Source organism: Lygodium microphyllum, chromosome 13, assembly GCF_053477565.2.
Source record: "Lygodium microphyllum isolate KBCC chromosome 13, Lygodium_microphyllum_v1.1.10, whole genome shotgun sequence".
Taxonomy (NCBI): domain Eukaryota; kingdom Viridiplantae; phylum Streptophyta; class Polypodiopsida; order Schizaeales; family Lygodiaceae; genus Lygodium; species Lygodium microphyllum.
In genome coordinates, this window is record NC_141147.1 from 73,942,559 (window position 1) to 73,960,217 (window position 17,659).

The window sequence follows — 17,659 nt, forward strand, 5'->3', positions numbered from 1 at the left end:
ATGGCCATAACCCTAAAAGAAGTAGGAGCCATGTACGTGGGGTCATATTTCGCAGCCTTGATTGTGCGTCTCTTCTTGGCATTCGTCATAATTTGGCAACCTTTTCGCTCCCATTAGAGGCATAAAGCGTACCATTGTTGTAAGAATGAAGAGGTAGAGTTTGCAAGACTCAGGAGCTCTTCAAGCTCTTGGATTGGTGCAGAGTCGGTAAGCTTTCGGTATGAGGTCAGCATCCTGTCGATGATTGCTTGCTCCTTTGAGACTTCACCGCTAGCAATAAGCTTAGCTGCAACCTGGGGGAATTTGACGGCCATGAGCATCACATAAGAAGAGCACAAAAGAGACTCCTCTAACAATTTCCTCATTCCACCCCTTACAAAAATTTGGCTTGATCGGCTACTCTGTATCTCCAAAACATATAATCTTGTCTTTCCACACTACTAACTTCAACCTTCTCGCCTCTTCAAAATCTTGACAATTTTTCTACTCATGATCTGGACTATCACACCACATGCAATAATGCTAGGAAGAATTTGCAGGAGTAGAAGAAGTTGAGGCTGTAACCAGAGCTAGACCAAGCGACTGTTGCTCCATTCTAATCTTCTTGATTTGTAGGTCTTTTAAGTTCTTTGAAATCTCCTCCACTATATCTTCGATAATCGGTTTTGCAAACGGTCTGAAAACTGCAACAAGAATAGGCATAGGCATAGATACAGGCTAAGAAATAGGAGAAGTAGTAGATGGTGCAACAAGAGTTAGTTGTAAGAAAAAAGGAGATTGACATTTTGCTATTGTTTAAAATTGTAGGTATTGAGAGGCAATTTGATAATTTTACCAACAAATGGTAGTTCAATTGGTTGGATAGGCGTGTTAGTAATGGGAGGTCAAAAGTTCAAAACCTACAATCGAACGGCTCTATGCTGCTGCCTTACCCATAGGGGTGCACAACTTGGAATGAAGCCCTATCACAAATAATAAGAAAATGTCAAATTAAAAAGACATTGATAATGTTCTCAAAAAACAATTTTTTGATTTCACAATGGCTAGCTCTCAAAGTTACTCTCGATCACAACATGTGCCCACGTGAACTATGCTCAAATGAGACCCATTGAAGTTGTAATCCACCCCATTAAGCATGTGGGATCAAGGAAGGTTTGATAAAAATTGAGATTTTAATATAGCAAGGCTATTTGAAAAATAACAAGTACCCTATTATGTTCAAATTGGCACTTCGAGGCCTAGATTCTCCTAGTGCTTCGTGTCGATGTTCTCCCAATGCTTCGTGTTAGGATTCAAAAACGTATTTTATGTAGCTATAAATTTGACAATCCACAAATTATATTGAGAATTTATTATTATTATTATTATTATTATTATTATTCACACACTCTCTCCTAATTAATAATAAATAACATATGTGCATTGTTATATACGTATAATATGTTAATTCAAATACAATTATACATCTTTTATTAATAGTGAATTGACTTATTAATAATTAATTATTTATATCTAATCAATTACATTATTATATCACTCTCATTTTTTCTCTCCTCTCTCTCCTCTCTCTCTCTCTCTCGTGTGTGTGTGTGTGTGTGTGTGTGTGTGTGTGTGTGTGAGCACGCATGCACATGTGTGAGTGAATAATACATATACACACATATTTTTTCATTTTCACATCTTCTTGTCTTTCCTATGCTCTCTATGTGTGTATACACATGCATATATGTGTGTGTGTGTGTATGTGTGTCTTTATGTACATATGTATATGTGTGTTTAATATGTGTATGTCTATGTATGTCATCTCATAAATATGGATATATGTGTTTAGTACATGTGTGTCTGTTTGTGTAGTCTCACAAATGTGTACCCTCTCTCTCCCTCATCATTTTTACTTTCTATCATGTTTTTCTTTCTCATGTCTCTCAACTTTCTTCATTGTATGTGTATACATGTGTATAAATGTGCATATGTGTGTATGCACATGTGTGTATACATTACACGTCTATGTACATGTATATATTTGTGTGTGAATGTGTGTTGTATGTATATGTGCATGTGTGGATATATGTAAGTGGGTGTTTTATATGTACCATTCTCTCTCCTTTGCTCTCTCTCTCTCTCTCCATTTTTCTTTCACTCACATATGTTTATATGTGTATGAGCATGTATGCATACATGTATGCATGTGTATATGTATATGTATATGCATATGTATATGTATATGTATGTGTATGTGTGTGCACACATGTTAAAAGAAAGTAGAAGCAAGACCAAAAGACCCTTAAGAAAGTAATTTTTGCAAGGCATAACATTTGAATATTAATTTGTGATAGCTCAATTGATGTTGAAATTTACAAGGCATGCGAGTGAGTCCATGATGAGAGACTAAATTAATACAATGAATTTATCCGCAACAATTTAAAGAACTCGGTATATGTGAAGATGTGAAAAGGCAGTTCCCAATACTTGCAAATCCAACCAAGAGGTTGATTAGTAAGGACTAATTCAACTATCCTATATTGCAGGTGTCAATGGAGCCACTTGGTTACCATCCCTGTCGCCATAGCTCAACAAATACAAGATACCTTTGTTCATGTTGTCAGGGTGAGATCCATGGAGAGTCTGACATTTTGTACCAAATTTGCAATATGTGGGAGTTGAGCATCATACTTCTGAGGTGGGAGATTAGAGCATAGGTGCTAATCAAAGTAGGTGAAGAACATACACCAATAAATGTTTAGTCCAGCATTGAAGTCACTAAGCATGCAACTCGTATCGAGAACTATCAAAATCAATGTGTCAAAGTGGGATACATCCAATAGGCATAACTATCATGCATATAATAGGTCTCAGATAATGAAAGAGATCTGCTAAACACACAACTGACTAAGCAAGTGTAAAGAAGCTCAATACATAGCCAATTAGGATGACTATATCACTGACAACAACGTGATAGCGATAGGTATTGCATCAAATCATGAATCAAATCAACCCACTAGGCAACAATTGCATCTAAATAGCATCTAGAGAGCATAGACATAACTCAATCGAGTCCAATATCAATGTCATATATCAATACATGCACTTAAGTACCCGAACATCTTCAAATGGCAATAGGCATAAACTTTCACAGTCAATTAGCTTGATGTGACAATATGCACCAGGTATATCCTAAACAGTAGTTAACAATAGGTTTGTCTTGAACACAATAAATAGTAGGTATGTCCTCAATGTAGTGAACAATAGGTCTATCATGCAACACAATGAACAACACATCTATCCTACATAAAGTGAACAATAGGTCTATCCTGCATAGAGTAGATAGCAAGTTTGTCTTTCAAAGAATAGATAGCAAGTTTGTCTTGCACATAGTAAATAGTAGGTCTATCCTGCATAGAGTACACATCAAGTTTATCTTGTTTGTTGCTATTACTGGCCACACTCGAGTACTTGTGAAGCTCAATTGAGTCTACTTGATGTCGAGAAGGAGCCCATACAAGATGAGAAATTGACTATGAAGCACAGGGCTAATGCATACCTTCTTGAGGGGCAACCATTAAACCTTGAGTTTGAGGTTTCAAATGTTGGTTGAAGCATGCTGAAGAGAAGATTCTCGAATCAATGCTTTGATACCAATTGAAAGGAGAGACTCAATTGAGAGCATGTGCAAGCAAAAGTAATGGAGGAGTCACCTATGGTGGATAGAGTAAGAGAACAAAAGAGAGAGATTCAAGATGTGGAAACTTCGATAGTCACAATGTGTGATCGGCCTTCCCTTATCCAAATGTCACTGAAAGAATAAAGAATGAAGTGACAATAATGGGCATCTGCTACTTGTAGTGTATAGGTGTGTGGGTACTATCATTGTAGTAATACATGGGCAGCATAGGCATATGCACCTTCACTCCCAATAATATAATGGTTTTTATTCCACCCTATAGCACAATTGTACTATCAGTCAAGCTTATGTATTCAGGCATGAGGTACCCAGCATGATAACATGCGGAAGTACCAAAATAAATTTGGGCTTGAGATGGGGATTTAGAATGACATGCCACCACTAGAGTTTGTCATAAATTCACATGGATTGCACATGATACACCAATTTGTACTATATAAATATTGGTGGTTGGCTATTGCAATAGCCATCTTCGAATAGGATTTCTAACCATAAGAGAACCAAACTTAGCAGACTCTTGAAGTCTTGGGTTTTAGTTATATTGTGACTAGGTACAGATATTAAGAAGTAACCAAGACTTGCCAATAACAACCACCATGTTTACATACTCAATCGATTGGAATGCTCTTGTAAAGGAGACCAAATACCATTATTGGATCTGGGTAAGGGTCATGCCACCAACCATTTTTTATTGGTATTGTTGCACCATATGCTATTTAGTTAATATGTCTTGCATTTGTCACTAGCCTAGTGATTAGCACACCCAATGCATCTTTATGCAAGTACCCTCATGATCAGATACCATTCTATATCCAATATTGTATCATTAGCCAAGTGGTAAGTAAGCATCCACTTTGGATGCATATTAGAACACCCTTTTCATGGATAAAGGAATATCCTTCTTATATGTATAGTAGAACACCTTTTCATCTGCAGAATGGTTAAACCCACCAAATCAACCCATACCTACTAGGATCTATATCTAGGGGAGGTGGAATTAGAGGGGACCACCTTTAGACATTCAGGTAGTCCCATGGTATACACCAGTTATGACCTTCAAATAGTTATAAAATCTTTATGTAAAAATAACCAACATGTCCATCCACCGGACTTATTTTGGAATCATAAGAAGGTAGGAAAGTTAAGTTGGCATCAAAGCATATGTTTTGAGGTCAACTGAAAAGGTTGGGTTGCATGGCTCTCCAAAAATGTTCCCTTTAGTATTTAAAGTATACTTGTGAGTACAAAAGATGCATGCTAAGCATAAAATTCTAGTAACATCAAACATTCCCCCATTATCTTTATACACAATAGGTTCAATTCCTACCGTATCAAAAAAGAATGTATGTATAATTATATGCAAAATTCCATATAACATGAGAGGCATATTGTATCTCTAAGCAATTATATAAGTTAGTGGGAGGATTCCTCCATAGAGGGTTGTCTCATATAGACATGAAGCAAGAAGGCTATTCATGGATAAGCACTCCATGGCAAGAATATCTCTAAGGACTACAATCACTTTCTAGAAAACTAAAAATGTCTATTGTGAGTACTAGGGATATCCAACCACTATCCATTTAATATCCCTCCATAGATAATATTCAGCTACAATATCATGTAGAAATGGTCAATAGAGAGGAGAAGTTGAGTCCATGGTCATCATCGGTCTTCTTTTGGCAACTCGCCAAATGTCTTGACCAAAACTTGTTCCTTTTACCTATAGTAGTGAATAGAAGACAGATGATTTGCATAAATACTTTAGTATAACCATGATGCATGCTATAAGTGCCCATCTAGGAGCATGTGCATTTCTTGGGAGGTCAATGTTAGACTAGCCCATAACAATTGTTGTACACAAGAAACTCTAAACCACTTTCTATATAGGAAAAAGAATAGAATTTGCTAGTTATATTTCCACATAGCTAGAAAGAGTCTAATATTGGAACAATCAAACTTTACTAGATTGTTAACCTCTAAAGATAGTTTCCAATATAAAAAGATTTTTCTAGTTAACTTACTATATAGAAAGCTTTTTTGGTTAACTTACTATATAGGAAGTTTATTATCATAATTATCTATATAATTACTTTATCAAAAAAGTTGCTATATAGTAACTTCATAAATAGACATTATCTTTATACTAACTTTATTTTAAAAAGTTACTATATAGTAAATTATAACATTTAACATATATGTAGTAACTTTATCATACAACTTACTACATGAACATCATCTAGGCTTAAACTTCCAATGATTGTATTTTTTATTATAACTTGTTTTTGCACCACAAGCCACTATACTATAGCCTTTCTCATGGCATCCACATTATGCTCTATATGATTCTTTCATAGTGAAAGTGGGATCTCTCTTGATCATGTTAAAAGTTGATTTTAATGATGTATATATTTCATCCCGACCACTATAGCAATATCCAAAAAATTTAACAAGATTGTTTCTTCATCCACCTCATGCAACATACTCTGCAATTCCAAAAAAATAGTTTTAGTAAAAATAAGTTATATTTACATATTTAGCAATACACGCATGCACTAAATAAACACAACACATATAACTTAAGATGATTGGCCTTTATCAAGTGTCTTGGCATGGCTCATAATAAGTACATTAGAGTTTTCAATCCCTATTAAGCATCATAAAAGGGCTAAGTTATAAAAAAAAAGACATCCATAATATTTAAGCATATTTATCTTAAGAGATACTCATAATAGCTTGGATTTACTATGATTCTCAATATCCCTTGAAGCTTTTTTCTTCTTTTTCTTCATGTTATCTTTCATCTTTTCGCTCCACTAAAAGATAAAAATAAATAAATGAAATAAAGATAATATTTAATACAAATTATAAAGACTAAAAGAATGAGAAATATCTTATTATCTTTGAGATTCGTTTGCTTTTTTGATGAACTATAACATTATTTGCCAACATAGTGTTCTCCTCAATCTATAATTTTTAAAAATATTAATAATATTAAATTACAATATGATATGTATTAATATTTAATTTTTAAAAATCATTGAAAGATAACTAACCCGTGTAGCATGTATAAGAAGGTCGGTAAATGATCTATAGTTATTGAGCATATCATTTTTAAAAGAAAATGAAACATATCGATAAAATGATATAATAATTTTTGTTAAAAATAATTATAAATATCATATGCACTATATCAAAATTCTTATCATTTTCAATGTGATTTGAATCATGATGTGTATGCGAAGGTAATTCTCAATTATAAACATCCTCTATCTCCATCTTGTTTAAAAGAAAACTCAGTATTCAAATAAAAAGCATGAATATTCTAGAAAATAATGATTAGCAACATGCATCATAGTTTTATTGACAAACCTTAACGTGTCAACATGCATTATGATCGAAACCATTATTTTTTTCATTGATAAAAGCTTGGGATCATAATTCAAGAAAACATTGTAACTCCAAAAAGAAAATAAAAGTTTTCAAATAAACTTGTTATACTTCTTCTTGATCATCTTTAGTATCTTCTCCAACTACAAAAGTACTTGATTTCTACAAAATACATTGCATTATAATTTTAACCATGCTAATTTACATTATTTTTTTCTCTTTCCACTTTTACAAAACTCTAACCATGCTAATTTTACAACCTACTTTTAAATTAGCATGGTTAGAGAAATTTAAAACCTACTTTTACAACCTACTGCATAATTCTCTACAATGTAATATTTATCTCTTTCTTTTTATTTATCAACCATCAATATACTATTGTGATACAATAATTCCATTCCCTCGTGCAATTATCCTCTATAGAAACTTTCCATAAGTTATTTTGATTGTGATATTTCTCTAACCATGCTAATTTACGTTCATTTTTTTCTCTATCCACTTCACATACTACAACATGTTTGGTTATCTTATCATTCATATCCATATATGCTAACACAATATCATCTTTCTCTAGCCATGGAGGAGCACATCCAACTTCACCCACTTGAAGTTGTCTCATCCTTGGTGAGAGATCTTTCATTTCATAGCAATAAGCTTATTGGTGAAAGGGAGAAGCATACACTTGTGCAATAATGAGCTTAGCAGAGAGAAGAAGTTGAGCCCATGCATGTACGTGGTTATCATTTGGCAACTCGCCATACACTTTACACCAAACTTGTTCCATCTAATAGCAGTAGTGTGTAGGAGATGGATGATGGATATGAATGATCTATTGTAGCATGATGCAAGCTAGGAGTCCATGTCCAAGTGGCTATGCATTGGTTGGACAAGCTCATAATAGTTATTATGGCCAAGTACAAGGATCATACATAAGCAATAAGATCACCCACTATTGTACCAAGTAATTGATCTATAATGAAATATTCATAGGAGACCACCAGCCTTGGAGAGTCCAACTTTTTGTACCAAATTTACAGCATGTGGGAGTTGGGCATCATAGTTCTGAGGTAGGAGATTAGAGCATAGGTGCTAATCAAAGCAAGTGAAGGACATTCACCAATAAATGGTTAGTCCAACATTCTACTCTAGAGAAAGACAATGGCTTAATATAAACAACCACATATAAAGGAGAATGCAATATGTACCATCTATCAGCACACAAGTTCTTAATTTCTTGCAATTTGCTAGCATCCATACCCTCAATGGTGTCACAGGGACGTGACATTTTGAGATGATCTAATTTATCGATAATATTTGATTAAGATATTAATCAAATTTGCAAGGTTGTTTAGCACATGTGATGCACATAGTAATTATTTCATGGTAAAGGATCTTGAGGATGTAGTGGGTGTTAAAGGCCAAAGTTAGAATAAGTTATGTTTGACAGGTACTAGGTGGTACTTGGTGTCATATTTTAGCTTGGACCAATTTACTAGCCACTAATATCGATGGACATTAGAGACTAGGTATTAATTCATTAATTAATGCTAGTCTAAGAGTTAATACCCACTTAGGGATACTTGGAAAACAAATCGATCTAGCTAATTAATTATTAGCTAGATAATGTTAAAAAATAAAATTTGAGAGCTGTCACTTGGCAAAACTTGCCCATGCAAGTAAGAAAAACGTTTTTAGGGGCTAGTGGAAGTTTATTCTAGCCATTGTGAGAGAGAAAGAGATTGTTGGAGAGCAAGGAGAGACTATTGATTGGTAAAGTAATTACTAGAAAGTCAAGAACATCCAAAATGGAGTGGGTGAGGATAGGCAATTAGCATGGTAGGTCCATGAAGCACAATAGATATTTTGTATGGTTTGGGAATGAAATTACCAAGGAATGAGAATATATAATGGTTTTTATTCCATCCTATAGTACAAGCCCATTGTTAGTGGGGCTTATGTATTATGATGTAGTACACCAATTTGTGCTGTATAAATATTGGTGATTGCAATAGACATATTCGAATAGGATTGCTAACCATAAGAGGTACAGATTTCAAGAAGTAACCAAGACCTGCCGATAAGAACCACCATGTTTACATCCTCAACAGATTGGAAATCTTCTTACAGGGGAGACCAAATACTATTTATTCAATGTGGGTAAGAATCATGCCACCAACCATTGTTTATTGATATTATTGTACCATAGGCTATTTAGTTGAGATGTCTTGCATTTGTCACCACTGGCACACCCAATGCGTCTTTATGCAAGTACACTCATTATCATATACCACTCTATATCTAATATTGTATCATTAACCAGGTTGCAAGTAAGCACCCGTTCCAAATGCGTAGTAGAACACCCTTTTCATGGAAAAAGGAATATCCTTCCTAGATGTATAGTAGAAGACCCTTTAGTGTGCAGAATGGATGCATGTATGTATGTAATGCAAATCACACACACACACACACACACACACACACACATGCACATACTCATTTTTTTCTTTTTGTATCTTCTTGTTTTTTCTATGCTCTGTGTATATGCACATGCACATATAAGTGTATATGTGTATGTATGTATATATATGTTTAATACGTGTATGTCTATTTATGTGATCTTAAAAATGTATGTCCTCTTTCTCCCTCTCGTCATTTTTATTTTCTCTCCTTTCTTTTTCTTCATTTTGTCTCTCATATTTTTTCACCGGAAGTGTGCATATATGTACGCATGTGTATATGTGTGCATGCGCATGCATGTATAAATTACATATATATATTTGTGCATAGATATATGTGTCTACATATGTGTATGTGTCTGTGCATGTATGTAAGTGTATATTTTAGATGTGTGTATCCATTCTCTCTCTCTCTCTCTCTCCATTTTTTCTCTAACTCATATATGTTTATGCATTGTGAGCATGTATGCATACATATATATACATTCATACATGTGTGTATGTATGTGCACTTGTATATGTGTATGTGTACATGTACTGCTTATGTATTTTTTTAGTCTATGTGCATTTATGTATGGTTTTAGAGCATGTTTACATTGCATGAATGTTCAACCATTAAAACTATTATCTCATCCCATATGTTCAATTTAAAAAAATCAAAATTTTAAAAATGGTATATGTATATTTGTGGATGTTTTTAGAGTATGTACTATGTACACATTGTATACACATGTTTAACCATTAAAATATCATATAATTTCATATATCTAATTAAAAATTTCATTTCATAAATCTAATTTCATATATCTAATTTAAAAAATTCATTTCATAAATCTAGGGGGGGAGAGAGAGGCACGCGATGTCTCCCGTGCAGAAGCTCATAATGTTATCACAATTTACAATGTAAGAATTGTAATGGCAGTTTTGTCCTAAACTTCGTCTAAGGGGTTGTGGGCTGGCAAACCCCCTCCTCCCAACCGCATGTGGCTAGGTATGTGTTCCCTCCTGGTTCTCTCCCTCGTAGGAGCTCATGATGATGCCATAATTCACAATGTGGGTATTTATGTAAAACAAATTTGGGTATTATAATGGGAATTGATCCGGGAGTTCATGTGAGAGGAGGGTTGATGAACGAGTGAGCTGGTGGATACCAGACAGTTGCAGGTATGCATATGAAAGATGGCCTGTTCTGTTGCACAGAAGCGCTCAGTGGCGGTATTGATGCAGAAGCAGTGAAGTGGTTATCGCAAGTACGAACCTTTTGGATCATGCCAGGAATGAACAAATAGTGATAGAGGGCCTGTCCTTCCATATTCACCAGCATGTGGGTCGTCGGTGTATGAGAAGGATCGTCCAAAACATACAAGATGCAGATTTCATGCTCCTCACAGAACTGCAAGAAAGTATTTGAGAAACTTTACCGACGGTACGTTTATGTGTATGTATGGAGCAGGCTTTCTGATTCTGAGCAGCAAACAAGTGAATGCTTTGAGCTTATGTAACTGTAGAGCCCTCCTTTTATGATGAGGGTTTGCACTTTGAAGAGCAATGTGTGAAGAGCCAAGGAATATGCGGTGGTCATGCAAGAGGCTTTGCTGCAAAAAGATGCTGTTCTGTTGGCAATGGTACGGTGGCAGATACGTCTTCAAAATATGGGTTGCTAATTGAATGGAGGAGTTCAGGAGGTGTTTGTTGGGGTCGTCATGGCCCATGATGTGCTTGAAAAAAACTGAAGGTTAGGGATGTGGGCAAGAGATTATCAGCAATGAATAGCTTGGCATGTCTGGAAATGCAATGCAATCAGATGATTGAGCAGCATACAATATGCCTAGCAAAAGCGATTAGGGCCATTTGCCTGCGCATCATCCACCCCTTCAGAGGTCATTTGGCACAGCTGTAGGCACCTTCAGGGAGGATGTGGAATATTGAGAACCTTCACATTTCTGAGTGTCAGAGGGCCTTTCTTTGTCCTGTGAGAAGAGGAGAGCATACCCTTTTCTTGACCCTGTTGTTTGTTTTCTAGCCAGGACCTTCAAATTATAGGCATGAAAGTGAGTGATAGATGGCATGTCAAGGCCTCATTTTGATCTGGATTTTGTCTTTTCATTCATTTTGTTCTTGTTTGCATTATAAAAGTTTAACATGGCTGTGAAAAAACAAGTTGAATGGGCCAAGTAGTATATGCTCTAACTAACCACAGCTGTGCTCTTTTCTCAAGCCTTTTGTTATCAAGCACTAGCTCTGAGGGCCACTTGAATCTCCAGTGGATCTTCTGTCCTCGGCACTTACTTTTGGACTTGACATGATGCAGATAAGAGTGGTGGCTGCAACATTTTCAAGGTGTCATGAGATTGACCCATTGCAAAATAGTGATGGTTAAGCTGCACACAATGTTTCCAATCTCAAGCTTTAGTTTCCTCGCACTTTCGATAAGTGAGTCATCTTTGTGATCTGGAAGTGTAGTGGGGATTGGTACCCTCCCTATATTGCTCCGTCCACATACAGTATGCTCTTTTCCTTTACCATTCAGAATTATATACATTGGACCAGTGCTATCATGTATTATTTCTATTTCAATTATTGCATCCAAGTTGATTTGCCTGTCAATGAGTATATTATGAGCACAAAGGTTTACAAGTCTTTCACATCTGTCTCATCAAGGTGAGGTTTTGTAGTTGTTGTGCATGTCATTCATGTGTAACAACACAAATGGAGACAAGAAGCTTGGGCATGGTAGTGCTGAGAATGAGACATAAAATAAGCAGACTCTTCATTTCAACACTTTACCGCACAAGCGATGCTTCCACTTCATTGAAGTGGTTTCCAACAGAGAAATAGGACATTTGCCTACAATCAAAACTATTAGAGAACTATATGCCAAACCTCAAACAATATTTTTACTTTTGCACTATGTAAGTTACTTAATAAGCTCAGATATACATGGGTTCATTTCATTTCAACAAGCTCACATATGCATATAAACAGACTGTCAAAGTATAAAATGGTTCACAAGCTCTTGTGAATACCAAATATGCGCAGTAATCAACATAAAACTTAAAATCTGATTATATGAGGTTAATAAGCTGAGAATTTTGCAAGAGAACTACAAACTGATGACAATCTGAGTTTTTCAAATCCAGTGGAGGAAATGACATAAAATTTTGCACAATCATAGACATGATATTATCCCCCTAGTGCAAATCTGGTTTTTCCTTCTCCTTTGTTGGAATTACACTTGAAATGTAAGAAACTCTCTGCGGCCTGAAGATGGGAAAATTTTGGCCTCCGGCTGCACCAGTGGTGCTATATTAGTCCATAGTCATGGAAAGTGGTCTCTTGGGCTGCTTATTCTACGCGCTCTTCAAAATCAGTACATAATTACTAGTAAACAAATAATTGAATTGAAAACATACCTTCTCCTCTGGAGAAAGCAAGACATGGTTAGCTGTCTTGATACTACAATTTTATGGTTGAAGCTCTTTGTAACTCAGCAATTCGGGTGTCAATGGTGTTACACAGTTGGGTCTGCCATCTTCATCAGATGAGGAGGAGGAGGATGCTGTAGAAGGAGAAGAAGATGGGCTTCTTGCTCCATTCACGCACTTGTATGTATACCAGTTTGCACAAGCCACATACAGTATAAAGTTGAGTGTGCTCATGGCAGTAAGCAGCCAATAGAAGTAATCAAGATGACTTTTGTTGAGATTGTTCCCTATCCAGCCATCACTTCCATCTCTCTGTGTAACCTTGCACACAATCGTCACCAATAGACCACTGATGAAGCTCCCAATTGCTATTGTGCTCAAATATAGAGCAGTACCCACACTGCGCATCGAGTCGGGGGCCTGGTCATAGAAAAATTCAAGCTGTCCTACCGATATAAATACCTCACATACCCCTGTTAACACATATTGAGGCAGCAGCCAAAAGATGGTCATAGGTACCACCTCCCCTGGCTTATCTAACAGCCCCTCATCCTTTGCAATGTGCAGCCGCCTTATCTCCACCAATGCGGCTGACCCAATGGACAGTGTGGATATTACCTGTCCAACCCCAATCCTTTGCAGGATAGTTAATCCTCTTTCATTTCCAGAAATTCGCCTCGCGAACGGCACGAAGTACTTGTCATACAGCGGCAGCAGGATGCAGATGGTGAGGGTGATGAAAAGAGGGAAAGAAGCAGCAGGTATCTCAAAATGAGGGCCCATGTGTCTGTCCATGGTGGCCCCCTGAGCAAGAAAAAAAGTGCCCACCTGGGCAAAGACAGCTGAGAACACAAGGTTTGTGCACCAGATGGGCATCATTCTGAGCAGCAGTTTCACCTCCTCCACCTGTGTGACTGTGCACAAACACCATGGGTTTGACGTGCTGCCTTGGCCGGGTCGATCAGTGACCAACACCACAGCTGCTTTGTCTAGGAACCTGCATTAGTAAGGAAAAACAGAGAATAGTTCCAAGAGCATCAGACAGAACACATTCTGCTTTTTAATGCTTTGATGATGTTTCTTTTTGGTCTACCAAGCAGTGAAAGGTTAATTTCTCCATTATCACCATACAGCCTTCGCCTTCATGTCGTAAAATGGAAAAATGTGACCTTTCTGTACTGTAATTGATGCTTATTTAGACTCTTCATAATCAGAGTGCATGAGAGGCATTACTGTCTCATTTTGTCAATGTTTTACTTTGTGTGCTCACAGGTTCCAATCTGTTAGCCTCTATAAGGAGTATGTGAGGATTAAAGACAGTACTACTAGCTCTCTGAAAACCAAGCAGACTGAAGGAGCATTCTTTGACTTTGCAGGAGGGTACTCTGCAGAGTTCTTGTGCTAGACTTTCTAGAAGGCACGATGTGGAAATATTACTTCAATTGTGGCACTTACACAAACTCCTTGCTGTGAGGGAGCTTGTTTCTGTGGGAGAGCAGTGAGTCCTTGTTATCCACCTCATACAGCAGTTCCTCCTTAGCAGGTACAGGAGCTCTCCATTTGCATGCAGCTGCCACAATGACTTGCATAACTCTGGTCAATGGGCTTCCTGAAGGCAGCTGATGTCTATAGACAGGTGTGCCAAAGAAGAAGGCGGCTGTGGCAATGCCAGTCACCACCATTGCAGCTGCATAACCACATGACCAGCCTATGTTGTCCTCCACATACACCAATATGCTCACTGAAAGCATGGTTCCAAAACTGATACTTACAAACCACCAATTCAAAAAGGAGGTCTTTCTCCTGCCCTCTACTGGATCCATCTCATCAAACTGGTCCCCAGCAAAAGATGACACATTGGATTTTATCCCTCCTGCACCCAATGCCATCAAATATAGCGCAAAATAAAAGAACCCCACTTGGCCTGCTGAGGCAGGTGGACAAAACATCTTGTTGCTGGCGAGTTTCTGACATGTTGGTGGTCGAAGGGAAGGCAGGGACACTGCCAAGGTAACAAAAACGAGAGCCTGTGAAAACAGAAATTTGAAGTTAAACAGCAATGAATAATGAAAACACAGAACTTGAAGGAGAAAAATGGAAGCAATGAAGTGCATCTGCATCACCCATATAATAAAGGCCTACTGAGGTAAAGAGGCAGCTTTTTCCATAGTTCTGAGGTGGCTACTGTGTGTCTTTCAAGTATTAATAATGTGAGGTATGCTAATATTAACATAATATGGATCCCCGGATGCTGTCAAATTGGAGGTTGTGTGTTTATGCAGATGATCTGTTTTGGTTTTTGGATGAGAAAACTTTGAGCTTCATCTTCAAAAATATGGAGGCATGTTACAGTGAAATTTTGAATTTAGCTAGCTAGAAGGTACCTTCCTCTCTCTTAGAACTTGTGGATATCTACATTCCTATTATGTTGATGTGTGAATGCATGAGAGAGAGAGAGAGAGAGAGAGAGAGAGAGAGAGAGAGAGAGAGAGAGAGGCTTTTGAAGTTTTCTTTATTGTGCATATTGTTTGTTTGCAGCCAGCTTTTAAAAAAATTTTGATCACATTGAAACTCCAGAGAACAATGACCATTCTAGAAAATAGTCTTATTTGAGGCATGTTTTGTACATTGTAATGATGTTATGTGCGATAAGTTGAAGTTATTGAATGATGATACCCACCAGAAAGTAGCCACATGAGAAGGTGGCGAGGGTCCAATAGCGGCCCAACAAAGCGTCAGCAAGGAAAGCACCAATGAGAGGGGTCAGAAAGGTTGTGCCAGTCCAGTTGTTGACATTTCTGGCAGACTCAGCTATGCCCTCATGCAGCTCCCTGGTCAAATACATAACCAGGTTGGAGGAGATAGCATAGAAAGCCACCCTCTCACACACTTCACAGCCTAATCAATTCAATCATATACAAGATCAGTTCATGTTTGTCAACATAATTAACATAATCATATGCTATTTCAGCATTGGAGAATATTGATCTCATAAGAATTTCAGAATTTACAGGTGTTCCCACTGAGCTCCCACAACATAATGTCCATCAATGACATGGTATGCGCAGATTACGAACTCAATACAAGTGTCTAAAAGGAACTTGTGGTTACAAATTTGCTTCAGAAACTATGAAACCATTTGCTGACTGTGCTCTGTTTCTCTCTAGACACACAACTGTATGTGAATCCAGGTACAAAGAGCTTTGTGGCATCTGACATTATTTTTGAATGGAAGTACCATTCTTACAAGTGTGCTTTCCATGCTCATTGTTTGCTGACTGTGCTCTGTTTCTCTCTAGACAGACAACTGTATGTGAATCCAGGTACAAAGAGCTTTATGGCATCTGACATCATTTTGAATGGAAGTACCATTCTTACAGATGCGCTTGCAATGCTCATTGTTTTGTCTTACATTTTTCTTAACGAAAATGAATGAATAACATAATGAAAGGTGTGATTGCCATTGTCATACTTCTGTGTGATTGTCATAAGGACAGGGGTGATTGCCATCGTCATGCTTCTGTCTGTGTGTTGAGGATATGGAGCAAGCTTGCCAAGCACATTAATGGTCATCGTTTTGTCTGACATTTTCTCAGTGAAAAGGGAATGACATTATGGCAAGTGCGATTGCCACTGTCATACGTCTGTCTGTATGTCAAGGATAGGAGCCGCAAAGGTCTGTTTGCATTGAATCATCATGCGGCCAACAGGTTTCCCAGATGGATGTATGCGATACGAAAGATGAAAATGCAAGCTTTCCATGTGCCAATTCTTGATTTGGATTAGTTGTGGTCCATTTGCATTGAATCATCATCGAATTCGGCGGCCGATGGGTTTCTTAGACAGATGTAAGTGATTCCAAAAATGAGAATGCAAGCTTTTCAACTGCAAGTTCCTGATTTGAATCAGCTATGGTCTCTTTGCATTGAATCATCATTGAATTTAGCGGCTGATGGGTTTTTTAGATGATTGTATGCAATACCAAATATGAGAATGCAGGCTTTCCAGTTGCCAGTTCTTGATTTGGAGGCAGGATTTCCATGGAAATCGACCGCGCCATCACCGACAAGGTGGCAATGCTGCTCAGGGTGATGATCAGTGAGGCTAATTTGCTGGTTGGGCGAGGGGGTGGGCCTCAGTTTGTGATGCAGATGGGGTTTGCTGGGGGTAGACAAAGGGTCTGCATTCTCCTTGTCGCTCTCCATCTTCTGCATCATCATCGACATTATTATCAGTCCATCCTGAGAATATGGCGAGTCTGATCATCTGGCCTGCTCAGGGGTTAGTTCGTTTCAGTGTAATCGCTCTGCCCCCGAGAGAGAGAGAGAGAGAGAGAGAGAGGGGTCGTGATTTAGGGAAGGGGTGGCCACCTCTTTGAAGGAATTACTCAAACCTTTAGGCAAATCTATCTTCATTAATCAATTACATTTGGTCTTTTGAAGGAATTACTCAAACCTTTAGGTAAATCTATTTTCATTAATCAATTACATTTTATCTTTTGAACATCGAGTCCCGTTCTAATGATAATTCTAGATTAGCACTTTTAATTAAGTCTGATCTTTAAAGTAGCTCTCACATTTCAATGTTATTCCCATTTTCAAGGGCAATGCCACAATAGGACTTACAATTTTGAAGGGTGATTCTAAATACTGCTTCTAATTAAACTATTCATTTTCATGTTTTAAATTAGCTTTCATATCTCAAGGGTA

At 37.3% G+C, this 17,659-nt stretch overlaps 2 protein-coding genes across 11 annotated transcripts; one reads left to right on the forward strand and one right to left on the reverse strand.

The window, feature by feature from the left end:
• Window positions 1–10,528: 10,528 nt before the first annotated feature.
• LOC148026771 (uncharacterized) lies at window positions 10,529–17,453 on the forward strand. 8 transcript variants are annotated; one of them, XR_015692895.1, is made up of 6 exons: window positions 10,529–10,951; window positions 11,837–12,029; window positions 14,223–16,008; window positions 16,118–16,141; window positions 16,250–16,273; window positions 16,547–17,453. XR_015692895.1 is itself a non-coding variant. In XM_087691262.1 (4 exons), the coding sequence occupies exons 2-4, from the start codon at window positions 16,011–16,013 to the stop codon at window positions 16,734–16,736; spliced, it is 345 nt and encodes a 114-aa protein (XP_087547388.1). In that variant the 5' UTR covers window positions 15,686–15,801; window positions 15,964–16,010; the 3' UTR covers window positions 16,737–17,453. The 8 variants fall into 8 exon arrangements, 2 of the variants coding, with proteins under 2 accessions (XP_087547388.1, XP_087547387.1); XR_015692894.1 differs by having other exon boundaries at window positions 14,223–16,141; window positions 16,254–16,273; XR_015692893.1 differs by having other exon boundaries at window positions 14,223–15,801; window positions 15,964–16,008; window positions 16,118–17,453.
• LOC148026772 (protein NRT1/ PTR FAMILY 8.2-like) lies at window positions 12,198–17,306 on the reverse strand. 3 transcript variants are annotated; one of them, XR_015692889.1, is made up of 5 exons: window positions 16,423–16,543; window positions 15,631–15,848; window positions 14,406–14,977; window positions 12,939–13,947; window positions 12,200–12,814 (listed from the first exon to the last, which is right to left on the reverse strand). XR_015692889.1 is itself a non-coding variant. In XM_087691260.1 (4 exons), exons 1-4 carry the CDS (start codon window positions 17,174–17,176, stop codon window positions 12,990–12,992), a joined length of 1,992 nt encoding a protein of 663 aa, XP_087547386.1. In that variant the 5' UTR covers window positions 17,177–17,306; the 3' UTR covers window positions 12,198–12,989. The 3 variants fall into 3 exon arrangements, 1 of the variants encoding a protein (XP_087547386.1); XR_015692888.1 differs by lacking the exon at window positions 16,423–16,543 and adding an exon at window positions 16,933–17,306 and having other exon boundaries at window positions 12,202–12,814; XM_087691260.1 differs by lacking the exon at window positions 16,423–16,543 and adding an exon at window positions 16,933–17,306 and having other exon boundaries at window positions 12,198–13,947.
• Window positions 17,454–17,659: the final 206 nt, after the last annotated feature.